Here is a 23,038-nt window from a genome sequence, read left to right as displayed (position 1 = left end):
TTTTTTTTTTTTGTCCAGCTCAGAATTAGCTTCTGCATCAAAAGGATCTTTCAGAATAAATTACATCATCAGTTGCAAATTTCACGAGAATGCCCAACAAAACCAAACCCCTGCATAAGTTAACAAAAGCTCAAATGAATTAAGTACATACCTGAAAAGGCCTATCTTTTTTTTATGAGCCCCAGGCTGAGCGATGGTTGTCGTGATGATTGGATACATTCAAGTGGTGTCACATATAGACAAGCTTGGATGATGTCCCATGTTGATTGATTGACTCATCATTTGTTATTTATGATTTGATTGGATATGTTAAGTTTTGATCATATCACCACAAAGCTCAAGAGGTTTTCATAGGCAGATCACGGTTTATCAAGGTCATAACCATTGAACAAGACAAAGATACAATGCAACAATGAACTCGACCAATTTAGCCTCTCACCTCGTAACTTAGAGATTAAGAATGTCCAACCAGACTGCCGAGATCTCCGGTGCAGAAGAAATGTTTAAGTACCTGGGCAGATAAGTCTAGTCCAAAACGTTGGCATCTTGAACAACCCTTTTTGCAGGGCTATAAACACTGTACTCGCCAAAATCTCGACGTCCACTGCCAGAAGAAAAAAAAGGAAAAGGAAAAAGAATGTATCAATAAAACCAAAGATGCATCTCACCCGCTTGCAACATTACACTTGTCTACACTGCAGATAATGACCCTGTCTGTGAAAACTAAAATACCAGGAGAATTGGTTCTTGAAACAGCACCAACTCAAGTCTAGGGTGAAACTCTGATGACTATAATCCAACTCTTTACAACAGTCACACAGAAAAACATGACAACCGAATCAAGGTTGCACAGCTTGTATTCCATGGTTATACTATTAACAGTGAAATGCATTTCACAATTTTTTTGGCACTGAAAACCAAAAGGAGAACATGATCCCTTTATCTCTCAATAGTGGAAAAGGGGCACTGTGTTGAGTAAGAGCAGTTCAAAGTTTTTCATACATGTGCTAGAGAAAGCATGTAGAGCATCCAAGAAGACCAAACTAATTCAGTACAAAACATTACAAGAAGAAAACCAAAAAAGACAAAGTGAATAAAAAATACTATGAAATAACCCTCAACATATACTAACTACTAAATTTAATGGTAAGCTCAAGAAAATAAAATATCACTACATTTGTTTTGTACTGAATAGCAATATCAAAAGATTAATCCTTTTCTCCTTTAAACAAGATAAGATTAATCCTTTTCTCCTTTAGAAAGACATTCCATTTTGTTTTATATCATCCAAAACCAAAATGATGCAGGATAAAGAACAACTGCTTACATACTCAATGAGGTATCTTTCTGATCTAATCAATTGTCAATAGCTACATGAATTTTACCCTCAAATCAGTGTGCTGCTGAAAGTAGAGATTGAGAAGATACAGAGGAAAAAGACCTTTTTTTTCTTCTTTCTTTGAAGCAGAATCGTGAGTATATTCTTGTTACACCTAATCCCTGCTTTGACTAGAAATTTAACCTAGTGATCTGATTATTCCTTTTTCAAAGATATCAAAATTAATGATTGAATTCCTACAAAAAAATATTCTAGACACTAAAGGATTGAAATGAAAATATATGGAACTCAGCCTAGAACCTGGATTACACTCAAAACACCTAAGCTAAGCATAAGCCAATCTGGAACTCCATCATGCAGCTAATCACAAAAGCTGAGACTAAAGACAGTGTTGTAGTTGTTTATTTTAAAAGGCAGTTTATTGAGAATGGGTTTTCCTGGAAGAGCTTTGTATTACAATGTTGAGGATATGGATATAACGGAAAGGTAGGAGCTCTATTTTGAAGTGTAAAAAAGATCCTACCCATGGAAGATGATCAGGTCGAGTAACCTTCTGTAACAACAGTTCATAAGTCTGCCAAAATGGTATTTCCCACCATAAACCACAATTAATTATAATGTATGCTTTATTGGTAATACAAACAAATAAGCAATGGAAGTCACCAATGTAGATTGCAAATCTATAGTAGTAAAACAAAAAACTGTAAAATAAGTTGTCTATGTTGAATCAAAACTCAGATACCCAGTGGGAAGTTGATCGTGAAACACAACCAAGAAATATCATCTTCAGGCTTCTCCACAAATGTCCAGACTTTGCTGGGTTAGCGGTCAACATAGAAATCTTGGATTAAGTTGGGGATTTCAAATTATTATCACCAGTCTTTGATTTGTTCTATAGTTTTAAATGGGTTTTCAAATTTTCAACTGTGGCTCAGTAAATGCAGTTGATGTAAAAGCAGATACCTGATATACATTCTGAATTTGTAAGATTTAGTGATTCACCAAATGCACAAACTGTATAGAAGTGACTAGATGATCTGGACATTAAGATCACTAGCATAATATCTTCAATATTATATATGAGAGCAATGATGTGTTTAAACAAATAAAGTGATGGTTTTCCTGCTTATCCAATTGTAGATGAATCCAGATTTTCTTCAAAAAATAAATGCTGATATAAGAAGAATAAGAACCTTCTTTCTGTAGTGCACATGGAAAAAAAAAAGAAGAAAAACTAATCTATTGATTACCTGTGCATTATGTCCCAACCGTATGGCAAAAAACGGGGATGAATGGCATCAACGAACACTTTTCTCCACCTTTGACAAAATTGTTGAATTCCATCCTCTCCATACTTGCATAGTAAATGCTCTACAACATGTTTCCCATGTGGTCCGTGCCCTAAAAGTGACACCTTTTTTGTAGTTCCTGAAGAAGCAACTTCAGACATGGAAGGTATCAGATTCCTTCTAGCCCCATCTGATGGATTCTCATTTTTATTGCCCTCATTCATACTGGAAACATTTTCTTGTTCAAGTTCCTGAACTCTATCCAGAATTTGTATGCTATTAGCAACAGTAGTATTGTTATTGAGTAACAAGGCACTGCTTGTATCAATCATGGATGAATTAGACAAACTTCTCCGTCTGCTATCAGTATCCTTAAACTTATATTCCGATGATCCCTCGGCAACATACATGCTACCATTATTTTTGTCATTATCTTCAGCTGTTTGTGCAACACTTGATGTATCATTTTTATATATAATATTCTGCTCATTATGTCTAAAAGATAACCCTCTTTTTTTCTCAAACCGTCTTCTCTCATGAGGACTCATGCCAACAAGTAATGCAGCTTCCAGATCTTCTGCAGAAATTTCCTGTCGACCGAAGTATGTCTTCACAATCTGCATCGGGAACATCATGTCACACTCACCCCTTGCTCAAGTGCACCCGTTGGCAGAACCAATAAACAATGGCTTGCTAGCATAAGTAAATACATATGAATATGCAAAAGGAAATAATACAGAGTTGTATATAGGACAACTTGCTCAAGTGCATCCATTGGCAGTATAAATAATAAATGACTTATTCTAGCATAAGCAAATATATCAGAATATTCAAAGGAAATAATACAGAGTTGTATGTGGGACCCTGAGTATCTACAAATTCAGGAAGATGACAAGAGAAGATGACACGAAATTTCGACCGTTACCACCCGGTACAGCCCCGTATCGTCCGATACAGGGCAAAAAATCTGGTAGCGGGCGGTTTGCGTGCTGATAGGTTAGCGGACCGGTATGTACCGCCCGTACCAGGAGGTATGGTACAAAATTTAAAACCTTGGGTAAAACTCGACATTTTTTTAGCACGGAAGCATGCCAATGCTCTGTAACACTGGATTTCTGGACAAGGAAATTCTGCAGAGAGAAGTGCAACTATTTTCTCCTATTTGTCCTAAATCCATAAGGCAAAACAGTTATTTAATTTTGTGTTTGCAACGTGACATCCATCATTCTGATTTCTATTATAAGCTGGAATGGATCTATTCATATGAGCAAGGAATTCTCAGAATTTGCACGTGAACGTGACTTTCAATTTAGATGTCTCACTCATTAAGTAGATGTAAACACTACAACTGATGCTAATGTTGGTATCAAATATTAAAAATGTTCTAACCTGCGTCAATTCCTCAAGCCTTCCTGATGGCATGTTGGATCCATGGCGTAGGAGAGCCATAGCAGCAGTTCGTAACTGCAAAGGAGCGACACCTGTTTCTTCTGTTGGGTTCACTGATGTTGAGGCTACAGTAGCAACTGTGCTTTCTCCCAAATTAACAATTTTTTGCACAAAAAGAGGAATTCCAAATTCCTGTGCTACTTTCTTCTTATACTTCTCAGCAGCAGAATGAGCTACTTCGTGACAGTCCACACAGAGCAAAACAATATCATGAGAACGGTGGCTCTTCAAATGCTCAGGAAAGTGCATTCTATAGCAGGATGGTATTATTCTGTAGCGTATGTAGTGGCTTTTCTCCCCACATCCAACACACATGTTTTTCTTACTCTGAATATAGAACTCGTTATCTTCATCCTCTGGACGGCCTTTTGGTTCAAAAAGAAGCATAATTGCTGGAGGATCATCTTCTACTATTCTTGCCAAATCTCGCTGCACATACCTACAATGAATAACAAAGAAAAGCATCAAAAAATTAAATGCAAGATGTACCAGGTATGCCAAGTTCAAGGTTCACTAACCACTCCAGTTTCCTTCGATCACAATAACAAAGCAATCTTCCATCACTAGCATAGATCCTGCAATTATGGTATACTGGCGATTTGCAAGAGAATTTCTGAATAAAAAGCTCTCGGGAGGCTCTTTTGCCAACCATTGGAGTGAACTTTTCAACACTTGGCTTTGAAAATGACATACCAGCATGTTTCAGACTGATTTCAGATAGAAGACCATAGTTGTATGCTGAAAGTGGAGAACACTGAGCATGATCTAGGTGCTTGTCCCAAAATCTTCTGAAAACATCATCTATATTGGCGTTCATTTCCTGTAGGAGAATGCAAAGATCTTCCACATGATTCTTGGCAATAGGTGATGGTGAAGGTAAGGCAGGATGAGCATTTAAACCATTACTTATATCAACATGTAATATGACATCATATATTTCTGTTGGACTTTTTGGAGCTTTTACAGCAAGAGCAGCTATGGCTTGATCTGATATAACATATCGTAAGCTCTCATCATGAATTCGGGCCTGCAGAATGCAGCAAAGCATTAGGACAAAAACATTGCTCCAAAAATTCAGTAAAAGATGCAACATTGTGAAACACTACCATAATAAAAAACTATAGGAATGTTACATGAGATAAGGAACACTAGTCAACTTCACACACAAAGAAAAAGAATTCAGTGCAAACGACTGGATTTTCTAGTATGTGGACATGGCAAGAGAAGGTCAAAGGGAAAACTTGCATGACGTGAAGTTGTTTAGTTATTGTAAAACCTAATAAATTAAGCATGTAAATTGAATGTATCATGCACCAGAGAATATCAGAAACTCACACGGTTTTGTCATGTCTCAATTATGTATAATGTGAAGGTTTTAATTTTCATTTTCAGTCGCACTCTCTGTGCCTGCTGGTTGCCAGGGACAGTTGCCATCGTGTCATGAAATGTTGTGTGTGTAAATGATCAGTCTGAGATAATGTAAGAAAAAGCAAATCCAAGTTCACCGTTGATTCTCAGAAAGGGAAAAAAAAAACTCCTCTGGCATCAATTTTGATGAGAAGAGGCAGCAGCAAGTTGGTAACTACTTAGCTTTATGGTGTCCCAAGTGAGTCCTAATGTAGTGAAGCCCAATGAGCCATATCTGTGCCAGTGTAAACCAACCAAGGTGGTCCAAACTGGTCCAGTTCTACATATGGTTCATTATCCTAAACATAAATAAATGTAAACCTCTAGAGAGTGCAAAAAGAAGTCAAAAACAGAAAGATCCCTGTTTTTAAATAATATAATCATACTAATGATGGCTATCGGTATCACCATGTGCATATTATAAATGATTTACTGTAGTGCTAGTTATTCATGATAAGTAGGTGTGACAGTTTGCAAATCAGCCAAGAACAAAAATGTTTCAAGAAATTGTCCAAATAATGTAATGTCATACATCATGAAATGGATCACGTGAACTTTGTTTGCAATTAGTAGAATGTGTCTCAATGTACAATATGAACTTGTACATAAAAATCTTACTGCCCCTAAGATGTACAAAGCAAGGAATGTCACACCGACCAGCACGAGTCAGTATGTTTTATATCAATAGCCCTGTGCTAAACCATGCCAACACTAGATAAGTACATAGTTGAATTTCATCTCATTAAGAAAATAAAAACAAATATTAACAGTAGACGAAGTTTGAGATTATAAACTTCCAAAAAAAGATGAAGACAAATTAATGTTAGAAACAAAAGCTGATGCTCTACTTGCAATAACATCTATTCTCCAAGAGGAAAGCCTATGTTCTGTCAAAAGTTTCTTCTGGATTTAACAAACACAAAATTCTATCATCTCTCTCTTTCGGATACTCTAGCAAAAGGGAACAAGACCAGGTCGAACCCATCCATCAAAGCTTGTTGTTCTAGAGAGGTATCAATACGCATTGACTAAGCTATGCTGGCAATATTAACACATGGATAGCCCAATCTATGGCTTGGGCTGACCTGTATACGGGCATCACCATGTTGTGTTATATAGGTATCAACATGCCCCCATACTTCTATATGGCAACTTTGCCAAACATATTTCCATTCATTTTTCCATCCCCACTGAACAGAAGAAACCCTCATAGGATGACAAACCATCCCACCTAACAGAAGAAATCCCCATAGGGTAAATCAATATACAGCATGCAAAGGAATATTTTAGATCCTTTTCTCAAATAGGAAAGTTGGCAGAAATATAATATACAACAATAAAACAATAACAACAAAATCATAAGTTCTAACTCTTTAGGATACAAATTTACATTGACAGCAGGACATGAGCCCAGAAATAGAATATGATCTTTTTTTCTTTTTTTTTTTGACAAAGGATAAGTGATGAAGGTGGGATACGAGTTCAGGACCTTGCAATAAGCTAGAGGACACATTCAAATAGAATATGATCATATTTTATTTCGAACCAAATGTTGAGGGTTCAAAATAGAATATGATCATATAATAATTTTCACATGAATGGTTGTGTTCAAAAAATGAATTGTTCCCCCCAACAATTATTCAGCAGAATTATCAGTGTTTACCCTTTTAATTGGATCAATATAAAAATTTTAGCTTTTCTTGAAACATCTTCAGAAGATTTTTAATAGATACAAGATGCCTCTTGAAACTGTATAATCTGCAACCCGATCCATTGATCAAGCCGGTAAAAATAATAATGTACTGCCAGACATTAATCACTGATCTACTTCAATAAGAGATTGCCATATAGAACTTGTGAACAATCATAGCTCAGCACATACTACGAAAGTTGGATAGCCTAATTACTGAATATTTACCATTGTACGGATGCCAACATACCATACTTAGTCCCACACTTGATGCATAGTTTGTTTTGTTAGTGTTAACAGACAAAATAGTTTCATTTTTTCATGAAACTTATGAAAGTAAAAGAATAGTATGATATCTGCTTTACTGAAAAGAAATTTATTTGAAAAAAACAGCGACAGGAAAACAATTTAAAAGAAAACTATAAATCATACTCTTTTGAGTATAATAGAACTGACCATTAAATCTCTCCATGCACAGAATATCCAAATAAGATCCTGAAATTGGGAAAACAGAAGAAAGAAGCTTTTGAGTTGAACACCAACTTAGTGCATAAATGAGTTCAATATGAAATAACGTGAAAAGAAGAATACCTTCATTTCCAACCTTCTCCAGGATGTGATCCCTACAATGTTCAAATTTCGTGACAATATAGAAGCTGCAGCAGAAGCCCCAGGGGTAGATTCAACTTCTTTGGCATACAGTTGCATGCAGACCATGTTTGACCGATGACTGGCCTCGAAGAAAAAATTCAACTTGTCATCCAGAGAAGCTGAAAGATCTGATTACCGATTAAATAGTTTCTAAATGATGTCGATGTTACAATTTTCATAACAATGATGGCCTTTTGAGAGAGACACAATAATAATATTGAACTTACTCGATCTCATCATCACAACTCAGGAGATGAAAATTTATTCTTTGGAAAAATTAATTTTCAGTTAAAAAGGTAAATATATCCCATTAGCTTACTGCACAAATAATTTGCGCTCTTTGGCGAAAGCATGTTCAGAGATCCTAAAATTCAATCCTAAGTCTCTCATTCATCATTACACAGTAGAAAATAGACAGATCTTTTTCTTTGATCAGATGGGAAACACACCAATGATAACTCTACTTGATAAAAGTGGAAAAACACAGACAAATAACAAATGTGCATGCATTAATGACTAGATGAGGTTGAGATACACATCGACAAATAGACTGCATCCAACTAAATCAACTGATTAGAGGATTCAAAAATAGAGATTTTAGAAACAATTGAAGTATCTCATTTAGCACCCAATGCACCACAATAAGTTCCAGAAAAGCATAAAATGTGTTGTCAACCTTTGATTTAAGTGCAGAACCACAATAAGGACTCCTTCAGTAAATGGTTATCAAAGATTCAAACAATCCTGATAGTTGAACAAACTTATATGTGAAATATGAAATTTGTATACCTAGGCTAGAGATAGAAAATTGAAAATAACGATATGCATAGACCATAAATGCATACAGTGTTCGCCATGCCGTGGTGTACCGGGCAATATATACCGGTTCGACGAGGGACTGGCACACAGACCACCCTTTACCAGGCGTTCCATGACATATGATCCTATATCGCTCGATATGGGGACTATACCAAGTGGAATGAACGAAATCTGACCGTTACCGACTTGTACTGATCGATAACGATCGGATTTTGACCTTCACCGATGAAGGGTTGGGATTTATTGAATTCAAACGATCCATTTGATAATTTGAACAAGATTTATGGGTTTTTAAACCCTTTCTACCCCTTTATTCAGCAATCGAGTCGAGCAATGAGACACATTCTCAATCGCATTCAGCAACCCACTTTGTCAGTAGATATGACAACGACATGGATAGTAGTGTCTCGACTGATGATGGCGATGACACTACGGAGTCGATGGTCTCGTCTACATAGTTTGAGGGTTGTGCATGGATCGAGAAGTAGTATTTTATGCATGCCACCCAAGATTCAAATTATGGAACTCGATAAGGTACTAGTCAAATTTATATAGGGAAGGGGAAGGGGAGGGGAAAAGGGAAGAGAGTGGATGATTTTGAGTAGATACACTAGAGCCTACACGACGCAGACACAAAGTTGAGCTTATCATATTATGGAGAATCTTACAGCCAATAACAATACGATGATAGTTGGTCAATCTTCTCCGAGGAGCAATACGATGATCGATCATATGATACAGAGCAGCATATTACTGGAGAAAGTAGAAGTTTAAGCAATCTCCAATCTCCACACTAATACATGTCATAATTGTACTTGCTTCAAGAGCTGCCTCGGACACGTGTGGCTCACGATGATCAGACTATGACCATCACCACATTGATACACCGATGGTATACAGTGTATCAGACTATTAGTATACTATGCTGTGGGATTAATTTCAGGAGTGGGTCCATCAAACATATCATATTGATATACAGATATATAGGATCGAGGACCTCGATCCATCGCCCGTGGAGTCCCATCATTCTTTTTGGTGGTAAAACCAGATTTATCCATTGATCAGCCTATTTATTACTTCATTCATTTGAATTTTAAAGTTCAACTCGAAATTTAACAACTCAAAATATTTTTTTTAGATAATTCAATATCAAAGGAAGGATGGTTTGGAACATGTCGCCAAACTGCTCATTAAAACCCTAAAAAGATATAAGCCACTATTCTTTCATAATTTAGAATATTGTTGCTTAAATTATACTAAATTTATAATTATTTCCAACTTAAAAACCCTAATTTAAGTTTTTTTTTTCCTAATGTTCAGATATTTTCGAAGGGGTTTTTGGGGTTTTCTCTGTGCCATCGACATGCACCACTACGCCAACTCTTGACACACCGACCGGTATGAGGTGACACGTACCTTGCCACCGACCAATTGGCATGCCAGTTCGAACCAGTAAGGCAAACCTTGGATGCATACATATTTTAAATATGGTTTTGGAGGCACCAATGCTTGATAACAAAACATGTTAAAACAAGCTGACAGGACAGCATTGTCAAGCTATACAAAAACCACGATAGATTAATAACATCTTAAGTCATCCTAGTAAGGTTCCTTGCCATTTGCTCGGAATTCATTGATTCAAAAAATTATAACTCAAAACCATTAAATTTCTAAACAATAATCTTCCAAGCATCAATCCAGACTGAAAAAAATAAATGCATACCAGGGGTTTTTCTCTTGAGTTCAGAGACCAAACAGTCAGCAATATATAACAAATAGTGAACATCGTTACGAGCATACTCAATCATTTCAGCTGAAAGAGGACGCAGTCTCCAATCTTCACGCTGTATCACAGACATATATAACCCATCAGGATATAGCAGCCAATACACTTAGGAATGATTTAATATGCACAATTCTACATCCCAAAGAACATTTTAGCTTGTAATAAACATCAAAAGAGTGAGATCATATAAATAAAGCATCCACTTTGGTGTTTGATAAATGTGATCGAGTGATGAGCTCATCCCCTGTCAACACCAACAATCTGGTAATTATATACTTCCAATAATAATAATATAATCCCAAAGAATAATGAATACATCATCATTTAAAAAAACTGATCACTGCTGGTTCAAATGCAAGACAAATCCACATTAAAGGCTACAATAATGCCACTTGCAAGTTCTATATAAAAAAAAAAAGTTTTCATACGCCGAATGACTCCAATACTGTTTTCAGATTTAGTAATCCTGATTTTCATGGTCAAGACAAAACTCCCGGCCAACTCCCAGGCCCCCTCTTCTTCCGGTGATTAATCAGCCACCAAGTGATAGTGAAGAAGATGAGCAACTAGTAGGTGAAAAGGAGGATCAGCAGAGAAGCACAAGAACAGTCATTTCTTTATTTTTAACACTTCATAACTTTTGAAAAAAAAATTTGAATTATAATTCACTTTTAACTAAAATTTCATTCCTATATCCAGCTAATTTGTTGATCTCAATTCCAATCCCTATTTACCCTAAGGACTGATTCTGATTTCTGATCCCAAATTTCATAATTGCCTTTTGACAGTGAAAAGGAAGCCTTCTAGGTACCATGACTGTCAAAAAGTAACTTCATTAGTCCAATGACATGCAAAGACAATTTTTGGCTAGAATCTCATGATTATTAAATGTTATGCATCGATATGTTTATTGAAGTATATATTGCACATGAAATCATGTTATCAGAATAAGTTAGACTTATAAATAAGTATTTAAACCTGCAAAGTTTTGTCAGTTGACACTCCACAATATGTCTCAAGCAAGTATGCTAATGATTTTTGTGGCTTTGACAAAATCTCACATGCCTGCAATGCAAAAATCAAGTAAAACAGAATATTAATGATATCTTCAAAAACATATGAAGCCACAGTGGTGCAAATCATTTCCCACAATATACGTGCACATAACATCACTACGGATATAAGGACATTCTGAAGAGAAGTATCACATTTAATTCAAAGACATAGATTATGTCACTATCCATGTAAACCAAGTTGATGGCACTACTTACAGCCATATATATGATTTTATTGTGTATGGAAGGTATATAAGTTGAGGTCGACCAAAGCATTCAGGTTTCCATGAGACACTTCAGAGAGTGATATTACCAAACTTTAGACAGCAATCAACATATCTTTGGATAATAATGACAACATTCTGTCCTCAAACTCAAAGGCAGATTCATTGGCTGATAACAACATCAACCAGACATTGCCTGTCAATATAAGGGGGTTATGAATCCAGATGTGCACAAACTATGCTGGTCTGTGCCTGTACATGCTATGACACAGATGTGCAAAAAATGTTAAATTCTGATTTTCAATAGCCTACCTCGAGGAAGGATGACAGAGACAGACAGACTGACTGACTGACAAACAGAGACAGAAAGAGCTGCCTACTTGATGTGGACAACACGGTCTGATTATCATGAACAAAAAGAACTTAGTTGCTAGATCTCTAAACCTCCCAGCCATTGTGCAGCTCTCAATTCTACATTTCCAGAATGCCTAACAACTTCCCAACCAATTATCCCATATAACAATCACCTAACTAGGCTTCTAGAGTTTGACTCTTTTCGTTCCATTTAAGAGGTACTTACTCCTGTTTTAATATGCTGAATCAAAATTTCCAATAATATCTCAATCAAATTGAGTCAATCCTATGCACTATGAAAATGGCCAAGTCAGGAACCTAGCTGTTGACATCCTTTTGTAAGCTCATAGAGTCAAAATTTGTAATAACATCAACAGACCTGAAGGATGAATTTTAACTTGGCCTAACTCCAAAGTTTAAGACGGCACCAATCATTCAATGAACTGCAATAATGAATTTTCTTTGAAGAACCAAAACAGAAGTCTTGCTTCGTTTTGAATATCAAACCGTGTTAATTGTCCCTTTTTTTTTTCTTCTCCAAGTGTTAAGTGTCCTTAAGGCTGACAGACAAACTTTAATAAACTCGTAGAAAGTAGTCTTCTTAAATTTTGCATTCACAAATAACAAGTTATTTAATAAAAATTACTACAAAAACTGTAGTGGATGAAAGATTTTTTTTTTTACAACTGCTGCATAAATTTCAAATCATTTCTAGAACCAAGACATTTTAAACTTCATAAACTGATCTGACTAAAGCACAGAATATATAAAAAGTCAAGTGCTAAGATTTAAAATATTTTAAAAGTGGTAAAAAAACTAGCTAGCAAATATTACGTAAACATCTTAAAACTCTATGCCTGTCACATGAGTGATCACTAGCTAAATGATAATTTAAAAAGCAAAACATGTGCAAGAAAATCGTTAAATAATTTTGGAAAAGTAGTAACACCTTTGCAGTATCAAACATGTTCACAACATATATATGAAAGTCTCTTTGAAGCCAAAGAACATCATTGTCAGCTCCATGAAACACCTGCAACATGAAAAACATAACAGTCATTCTAAGGCATCTAGATCAGATTTATCTTTCCACCATTCAAGAAGGCAAGAACGATTTAATAGTAGAAGCATGGTATGCAATTTCGAATAGTACCGCCCGGTATGGACGGTACGTGCCGGTCCGACGGCATACCGGTATGCGGACCGTCCGCTACCGGACGGAACGTACTACAGTGCTACAATATTACATGGTAGCACTGCTACAGTACTATAGTAAGAGGAAAATATATTTAAAACCACTCGGTATGCCCCGGTGTACCGAGCGGTACATGGTACCTCGAAACACCGGTACGGTACGATATTGCATATCTTGAGTAGAAGAACAAATGAAAAAAAAATACACATGATCTTCTAAGGTTGACATATTACCTTTTGTTGGGGGGAGCAAAGGATGGGCAGGTACTCATTAGTCTCTCTCATTACAAGATGAAGTTTTTAATCTGTTTTTATAACCTCATCTATATTTAAAATAATATAAAAAATCAGATTAGAAAAAGCAACTTCCATATTGTTCAAAAGATATAATATAAACGCAATTAGAAGTATTATATAATATATACTATATACAACCAAGGTTCGTAATTTCGTACCGTATCGTTGTTTCGAACTTAGCTCGGTACGGTACGATATAACTATACCGAGCGATACGTTTCGATATACCGCGCGGTATATATATAATTTTATTAATTGAAATATTCTTAACATTTTATCCTACAAAACTCACAAGATTTATCCTTCATTATAATTATTTTTTTAAGCCTTAATGGTATGAAAAAGAAGAGAAATATTTATTTAGTAATAAATTTTATTATAATGAGAATCCTTCTTAAACCTAATGACCTCTAGATACAATGCACTTGACTACCATTTTGGACCTAGAAGTCCAGCTAGCTTATGCTAATAAAATAAACTCAAATCTCATGCAAACAGCCTTCCTAATATAAGATAATATATGGAATTATGGATAATTATTCAGAAAAAAATTAAGACCTGTTTAAATTTGACTTAAGAATATGAAAATATTTGAAAATGAACTCGACTTGGCCGCTTAACTAAACCTAACCAAAGTAGAATTGTTCTTGAAGCCATACTTTTCATCACGCAAAAAGTAATTTTTGTATCTACCCAACATGTCGAGTCATGAACTCTTGAGAAATTCATCTTGGTACCTACTTTCTAAATAATTTCCTAAAAGTAACATTAAAAAGTGCTACATCCAAGCACCCAAACTGACATTGTATCTAGATTCAGAGAGGATTAAGACGGTACCTCCAACTCAATTCCTTTTCTATATTCACATAAGTATATACAACATTTTTAAAGAAAAGCTTCTTAATTTAGTACAAATTAGGGATGGCCAGTGATACATGCCAGAGTTTACCTTAGTCTCCAATAAGACCAATGTAAGAAAAAAGATCTGGGAGGGAACACAATTGCTCATGAATTTCATCTGTTTGTTATTAACAACATAAACAAGATGTTGTCCTAGCTTTCTCAAGTCAACATGGATCCAATCCTTTCACACCATCAAATTCTGTCAATGGATGTAACAGATGATCCACAGTCCATGGTTTTCATGTTTGAGTGAAATGGAACAGTCCACCCAAAACATCTTGTTATGTGATTGAAACAAGATGCAGAACAGGATATCTAAAGCATATTACTTATAGGCTCATTATTTTCATCTGGCTAGTCATAGTTAAAAAGCCCATGCTTTGCCTTATCAATCCGTACCGGTGTACCAACTGGCCATCGGTATAATATGTACCGAACCATATTGACATATTGACATATAGTACAGTGGGATATACCGACAAATCGGTATGTATCATCCGCATCAATCCCCCATTGGACTGGTACGTACCACCCGTACCGGGCGATACGTCATGGTACAACGAACCTTGAAAAAACCATACCAAACGGTTTGGATAAGTTCAACTATAAAACATAAGTTGTGATGTGACAATTGTCTTCAACTACTTTAACTTTATTATAACAAATCTTGACCATGAATCATATATATCTAGGTTTTAAATTAAGATTTATTATGTTGCAAAATTCTAGCAACATGAAACCACTACATCAATGTAAAAAGTTCCACAAAAGCCAAGACTTGATAGTCTAACAGTGTCACACTCCAAGCTCAAGACCATGTGGGAAATGCCCCAAAAAGTACTCACAAAATTGGAATGGGTTATAACTCATGTGCCGATCAAGGAATAGCCCACGGCATACACAAACTAATCAGATCATGGTATTACACTTTTTTGCCACATCCTGAGCCTGAACACTTGTAATCCTTTCTGGAAGCATAGATCACGTGGTTTTAGGCTCAATTTATGGCAAAAATGATACTAAAGCAACACCAACTTGTGGTGTGCAAGCCATATTACGACACCACCAACTGTGCATCCTAGTAAATCTCTAATCCAATAGAAACATGAAAAAGGGATAGTAACAGGCTAACAGCAATGTAAACAGCAACCTGGTCAGCCATGTTGCCTCTGGACTTCACATAACTTGTGGGGATCCTGGTGATCCTATTTGATGTTGTGTGTGTGAACCTGATGAGGATGTTTGGGGTTCAAGTCGGAAAAATGGCAAATTGTAATATCCAAATCTGATTAGTCCCACATCATTTGTGGGCTAGGCTTCCAATAATATACAAGTTACAACCTAAGCCCATCTGGTGAATACTCCATTTTAAGTATATAAATAACTTCATAGTTTTAGGCTTAGGTTGTGACGAAATGGGCCAAACTTAAATCTTTATTGGCTCTGCAGCACTTGGGCGAGCCCGATGGTGGATCTCAACATCCAACCTTAGTCAAAATACATCGATCTAGACCAAAGTTCTCTGTACTGCAGCATACCGCTCGATATGGGTGACATGTACCAGTCCAACAGGGGACCGATATGAGTGGTACATCGGCACACCCCTATGTACCATGTGTCGGTATGCTTGGTACAGCTCAGTATAGCTTGATATGTACCATACTGATAGCTGGTCGGTACACCGATACGGACTGGAAAGGCAAACCATGATCTAAACAATAATCCAAGTCAAGACTCGAGTCAAGACCCAATCGAATCACAACTGCACCACCAACTTAATTTGTATCATAGTCATATTCAAATTATAAATGTTGATGTATTTCACCCTTATGTTAAAGGACAATTACGAAAGGCTTCTAGAATCCTAGTCAAAGTCAAACTGGTGTCCAAAAGCATGTTAAATTAGTGTACTGTAATATTGTCTAGAGTCTAGACCAAGGTTCGAAATACCGTATCGTACCGACGTTTCGACGTTCGCTTGGTACGGTACGAAACGGTATACCGCTCGGTATATATATATATATTTATTTATATATATATATTATTTAAAAGGCGACGTCGCCCTTTTCCTTCCCCATGCGGGGCGACGTCGTCGAGGCGACGTGACATCACCTCGTTTATTTAAATATAAATAATATATATATATATATACCGGTAGCGGGCGGTCCGCGTACCGGTACGCTGTCGGACCGGTACGTACCGCCCGTACTGGGTGGTATCATTCGATATTGCCTACCTTGGTCTAGACTACTTACTTTCCTAACTTGTGATCTCACAACTTGTATGATGATAACACTTGTTAAGTTCTATACTGTTTTGAAATAGGCGAGGAAAGAATGAGAGAGCCTATAAATATAGGATATTATAAGACCTACTGGTAGTAAATCATATCAGATTTTTATGAATAATGTATCTTGAATTCCTTGTTATCTCTCTTTTCTCTTCCTTCCTTCACTCTCTTCTTTTATCTTTTTTCTTATAATTTCTCTCTTGGAGGATACCTTCTCTGAAAGAGACAAAAAAAGGCCTCTTCATAGGAGAGGTAATATCCTATAAAGATCATATCCCTTATTAAGATGTAATTAAATCTATATCAGATTCCTTTCAAATTCTATTCCAATAAACCTACCACTTACCCATCTTTTGGATTCTCTATGGCTTCAAATCAGAATAAAGAATGCAGAGTGCAACAGTTTAACCGAGAAGCACAATCAAGTATCAGATATATATGAAAATAAAGCCATCAAAGCTGAATCCATCCTCGTCTCCTTAGTCCTTACTATTCATTCTTGTATTCCATATCTCCATCCAGTTCAATGAATAGGACTTCATTGTGCAAATAAGTAACTGCATAATATTATAACATTAAAAACATCACATTCCTGTAATTAGGATCACATCACAAATCAAATTAGACCCATAATTCTACAAGATGAAGATTTGCTGCAAATTTGATGCTTCAGACAATGACTAGCTTAATTCATACATAAATGCATTAAAGTTAGCTCAAGGGGCTACACATGATACATGAAACAAAAAAATATACTTGTGAAATTTTTTAGTGCTATGATATTAACATAATTTTGTACCTTGCAAATTGAAGAATCAGCAAAAACAGACCGTAGAATGCCCATCGCATCATGCAGAGCAATTGTATCTATTAGGTAATCTTCCTTTTGAGTAGAAATCTGCTACGACCAATCATATAATATTATAGAAAAATAAATCACGACAATAAGTCCATATTCAATAACAAAAGTCACCAAATTTACCTGCATAAGAGCAGTAAATCCAAGGAATGACCTAAGACTATGTTGTTCTGTATCAACAGCAAAGACTCTCTCTTTACTCAGTAGTCTTGCAAGTAAGTCTAACTGATGCTCTGTATCTATCCAAACATAAGAATTGCTCATGTCTGAATATTCATGGTTTGTCATGAATGTTGTAAGAGGAGGATGCTCTAACAAAGAAGCAATTTCATCTGCAAAGGGATGCATCCTTAAAGATATTTCTGCATGGATATTAGGAGGTTAGAAGCAGGATCACAATAAGTGACATCAAAACTAAGGTAATGAGATATTATTAATATCAAAATAATGGCACATTATCTCTTGTCATCTATTTGGACATCCCTTAGAAGATTGACTTAGAAGCAAGCCCCAACACATTGACTTGCATTTAGATCCAATCCAAGCAACAAAGATAATCATTTCTTTACTTGATACTCTCTATGACTGCATATATTTGCAGTCACTAATCATGTTTAACAATGTCTCATGGTGCTATAGGGGTATCCAAATCTTACCTTTGACAATGTGCCACTTACCCTAGTATGAAACTATGAATAGCTTAAACAATATATCATTGGTTCAACATATTTGGAATGCATGTGAAGGACAAGTGAAATATGGCAAAAAAGTAAAACTACATATGTATGTAAAAACAAAGAAAGTCAGCATAAGGCTAGAACTGTCAATTTTATTTGCTGGGCCCATTCAATTGGTTCGGAATTCAGGTAATATAAATGTTAATCAGCAGATCAAGAGTTTCTCAAGCTGCCAAAAGAAAAAAACTGTTCGGATGAATTTCTAGCAATAATGGCAAAAAATGTTTCTGTCACAGTAATTTTACCAATAGGGTTGCCCTTCTCCAAATTCTCATTTCATGCTTACAATCACTTCGACCAACTTATCTTATGCCATGTTTGTTTTCTTGTAACCAAACACAGTGCAAGTCCACTCACAGCAAGTGAGCATTGTTCAGTGTATGTGGTCCATGTACTTTCAACTTCCAAAGAGCACAAACTAAAATACTGCAAGACTGATTCAACTCAGTTATAGTAGCTCAAGTTTGAGACGACCTTATAAATGTTGGAAAGAAAGTTATAGTAGCTCATTTATTGTTCAGTTCCTCATGCACTTTTGGCCTCATCCAATAGTGAGATATGTTGGGCTCCTAGAATCAAGTCAATTTGATGTTAAATGTCCCTCAGAGGAGGTAGACCATCAGGGAGTTTTATAAGAAGGTGAACATGAAAAGGACAAATTCATGTGTCTAAATCATGTAAATCAAGAGAAACTTGAGATATCTAACATAAAACTTGGCTTTCTTAAGCTAGTCAGGTTGTGCAAAGTTACATCTCGCTTTTCTCAAGATCTAAATTGAATAACCAAGTTATGAATAAACTAAAATACCCATGTTTTCCAACTATGTTTTGATTTATGAGGCATTGTAACAGGCAATTTTGGTATATTCACCCTATAAAATAGACTATTAGCCATCAAAATAAATGTTGTCGATATTTATAGGGATAGATAATCTCATCAGGCAAAAACATGCTGTAGTCAAGAATTTTTTTTTTAACATTATACAACATGCTACATATGTGTTGTGGCTCATCTGTATATATATGTATATATATACATATACATACATACATACATATATATGCATATATATAATGTACACACACACACACACACACACACACACACACACATACACATACACATACACACACATACACATATACATATACATATACATATATATAGATAGCCAATTTTAAAGCAGCAGCAATGTGATGTCACAATATAGGTTTCTTAATGTTCTTATAAGTATAGGACTTGAATATGACCATCTTGGGTAGCCATATTCAAATCAAAGATGTTCTGAAATGAAGCACAGAAGTTTGGTCTTTTCTATTATCTTTATTATGGATTAAAAGGTTTGAGTATAGATTCGACAGAGCAACAAAAGAATACCATGATTTATATTTTTGGATGGACCATTAGAAAAAGGATACAAAACAGAAACAACTCTTAGTATTCCTAGAGCTTTCAACTTACAGTAATAAAAACCTAAAGATTCCCAGATGAGTAGGCATTTATCATCATTTTTCATAACCTTTTAAGTCTATTGTGTTGCCATTTGGTGATAGGTAGCATAATCTTGGTAGTTACATTTTGGTACAATCTCATCTGCATTCCAAACAGCTGCAAGTGTAATTAATGACTTACAAGAACCATTTGACTATGTCCATTGCTTAATTGATTCTTAGGCACAGGTAGATTTCAGTCAAACTCTGTCCAAACATTAAGGAGATGATTAGAGTATCTCCTTATGGAAGCTAGGCATTTGCTTCGTGCAATGAAACAAGTGCAATGAAACAAGGGACTAGACAATATAAACAAGAAACCAGCAAAACTATATACAATAAATAAATAAAAAATCTAACCATCTTGTTCCGGTGTTTCAAGAAGTACGTGTTGGAACACGCACAAGAATGCAAAATCCAGAGCAATAATTAGCATTGTGCTTCACACACATAGATGGACGGTATGGAATGATAGAGCATATTCCGACACCACCCACGTGGCGACAGACAGTGGTCACCTCGAAACCGACGTGGTGCATGCGCGTCGACATGGCACCTCGAACTCGGGCACAACGACAAGCCGCACCCGCGCCACTCGAAGTTGTACGAGACGGAGCCACCCTGCACAAAACCATTCATGACGATACGAGGCGGCACCGCACGACACAAAGCCATGTGCTACTTTCAACTCTGGAATTATAACTATTACTTCCACACAAGTTCATGTCAGCTTCATGGCATATGACATTTTTTTGTTGTTGGCTATGTTGCAAGTCGATTCATGCTGCGTAGAGCATATGGGCTGGCCGCTCGGGAGCTCGACGACCATTAACGAACCTCGTACAACCGACCCCCTTGCCAACGCGAGAGGGCGATCCCCGGAGCACTCAAACACACCAAAACTCACCTCAACACCACCATACTAACTTAAGCTTTGGAAGGGTCGAAGTCGGGATTCCCCCTCCTGAATTTGGCATGTGTGCAAAAACCTAGTAAGGAAGGAAAAGCAACTCCCAGCTCGACCTCGGATCAGCTGAACAGGCAGCGTCCCGACCCGACCTGACGCAGCCCCTCTCCAACCAGGAAGCCACGCGGACGACCTTGCGCATTTGGATCGGACCGAGCCGTGCTGACAACTCGGCCACGACGTGAAGTTGGACAACAAGTCATTTTATGGTATTTGTAATGATCATGGCATGTAGGAAAAGAATAAAAAGAAGAAACAACTTAACATTGCCAATCATTCACAAAAGAACAAGAATCTTGAATGCAAAACTTTTGAAAAAAGATTGGATATCCCTGTTGAAACCTTCTCCGACACAATTTATTCATACGGAATTTGGCACTTAAAAGTAGAAAAAGAACTCTTGATTAACAAGAAAATGGGCAATGCAGATTGATAGAACACATTTCGGTATCGCCCACGTGGATCCAGGCAAGCAGACATGACGATGTAGACGTGGAACTTCAAGTCCGATGTGGCGCGCGGCACACACGTGGCGGGCAACCGCTCATCCACCCCTCCGTATGAACGACATCATCACGGTACAGCCATCCCAGAAAGCTCGGGGCGACGTCACGTAACGCCGATCCATGCAGGTCGATCGACACTCGCATAAAAGCTTAAGCCGGCCGTCCGAGGAGCCGACCACAGTTAATTGACCCCGATGGCTAACTCATCCTCAAAAAACTAACCCTCCTTAATCAGGAGGGGGGAGGACTTTCGTACATTCAACTCACTCTTATTCCACTCAATGCTAATTTAAGCTTCCGAGGGATCGAGTCAAAAAATACTCCTCCTGACCTCGACCTGTGTGTAGGGACTGACGAGGAAGAAGCAGGCAACAAGATTCATAGCTCAACCCGACCCGACGTGCACTTCCGCTGCACGAGTCTCCGCGTGGGCGACCTTGCACATCCGGGATCGGACCGAGCCGTGCTACTCCTCGGCCACGGCGTAGAGGTTCACCAACACAGACGAACCCAAGAAACCCTAAAAGTTAAGAGTCAGGTGGTCCGTTCGCAAGAAGGGTTACCTTTCTCTTTGCCCTCCCGCTTGAAATGCTTGAAGGGGGAATAGGAATTGTCCGCAAGAACGCGCTTGAACCGGTTCTGGGGCTTGTCCTCGAGCTCGGAGCAACAATTCCCGCCGAACGTCCTCTGCCGACGCCGCCGACGCCACCGGCGGACCGAGGAAGCGGCGACAAAGAACGCCGCAACGCACACAATGGCGACCAAGGCGTTGATCGTCTCGATGCCGATCGCCGCCTCCATTCGCGAGAGCTTCTTGTTCTCGACTTCGTTTAGGCAAAGGGGTCTTGGTGGCCGCCTTCTTGAGACAAATTTCGAGAACCAGGTGTTCTGTTCACCGCCACTGGTGTGCTCACCGCCATATATCCCTCTAAATTTTGTAACTTTCGAATTTATCCATACTTAACATATTATATATATATATATATATATATATGTAAAAATTAAAAATCTTACACTTATTATAGTTAATATTCATTAGTCAATTGTCAGAAGAGATAGAATCTAATGAAGATTGATTGAAGCTGTTATAAGATATTGAGATGCTTTCTATAACTCAAATTTAGCTACTAATAATCATAACATTAGCATTTATTCATAGTATATTTGCTGGCAGGAGAAATTTATGTTATTTTAAAATTGAGAGGGATAAATATGCTATATATGTATATATACATCCAAGTAAAAAATAAGAATTAAATATACAAAAGAGTATGTGTTGGATCCAAATATTTATATATGGTATTAATAGAATAACCTACTTGAAAAAAATTATAATTAGTTGTAAAGGTTGTATTTGAATAATATTATTTCGATTTAGACAAAAAAAAGTTTCCACCAATTTATTACATTTTTTAAGATTAATTATAAATTACGTTATGTAATTAACTATATTTAGTATCTCGATCCTTACATATTCAAAAATTATATTAGGTAAAATATTAAAATCTTTCTTTAGGATTAAAAAATAATTTTATAAAATAAAAAATAGAGAGAATGATTTTATTAAAGTAAGATGTTTTACTTTTCATAAGTATATGATTCTTAATATAACTTTTTAAAAAGACAGGGATAGAAAAATTAAAAAAAAATAATTATATGAGATAATATATGATTAATTCATATTTTTATTATTATTTGATTTCTAAGAATCATTGATTTACCACAAGCCAT

At 36.6% G+C, this 23,038-nt stretch overlaps 1 protein-coding gene across 5 annotated transcripts; it reads right to left on the bottom strand.

Annotated features, from left to right (window-relative positions):
* Positions 1-323: 323 nt before the first annotated feature.
* LOC135585256 (protein RRP6-like 3) lies at positions 324-22,197 on the bottom strand. 5 transcript variants are annotated; one of them, XM_065106048.1, is made up of 12 exons: positions 21,871-22,197; positions 17,730-17,968; positions 17,547-17,645; positions 13,013-13,096; positions 11,409-11,495; positions 10,368-10,488; positions 7,766-7,953; positions 7,607-7,669; positions 4,596-5,104; positions 4,018-4,516; positions 2,590-3,245; positions 324-604 (listed from the first exon to the last, which is right to left on the bottom strand). In XM_065106048.1, the coding sequence occupies exons 1-12, from the start codon at positions 22,106-22,108 to the stop codon at positions 526-528; spliced, it is 2,862 nt and encodes a 953-aa protein (XP_064962120.1). In that variant the 5' UTR covers positions 22,109-22,197; the 3' UTR covers positions 324-525. The 5 variants fall into 5 exon arrangements, with proteins under 5 accessions (XP_064962120.1, XP_064962122.1, XP_064962121.1 ...); XM_065106050.1 differs by having other exon boundaries at positions 7,631-7,669; positions 21,871-22,196; XM_065106049.1 differs by having other exon boundaries at positions 7,766-7,944; positions 21,871-22,196.
* Positions 22,198-23,038: the final 841 nt, after the last annotated feature.

The sequence above is a fragment of the Musa acuminata genome, chromosome BXJ2-4, assembly GCF_036884655.1.
Source record: "Musa acuminata AAA Group cultivar baxijiao chromosome BXJ2-4, Cavendish_Baxijiao_AAA, whole genome shotgun sequence".
NCBI classification, from domain to species: Eukaryota; Viridiplantae; Streptophyta; class Magnoliopsida; order Zingiberales; family Musaceae; genus Musa; species Musa acuminata.
Note: the sequence above shows the minus strand (reverse complement) of the source record. Positions and strands in the feature narration are given on the sequence as shown.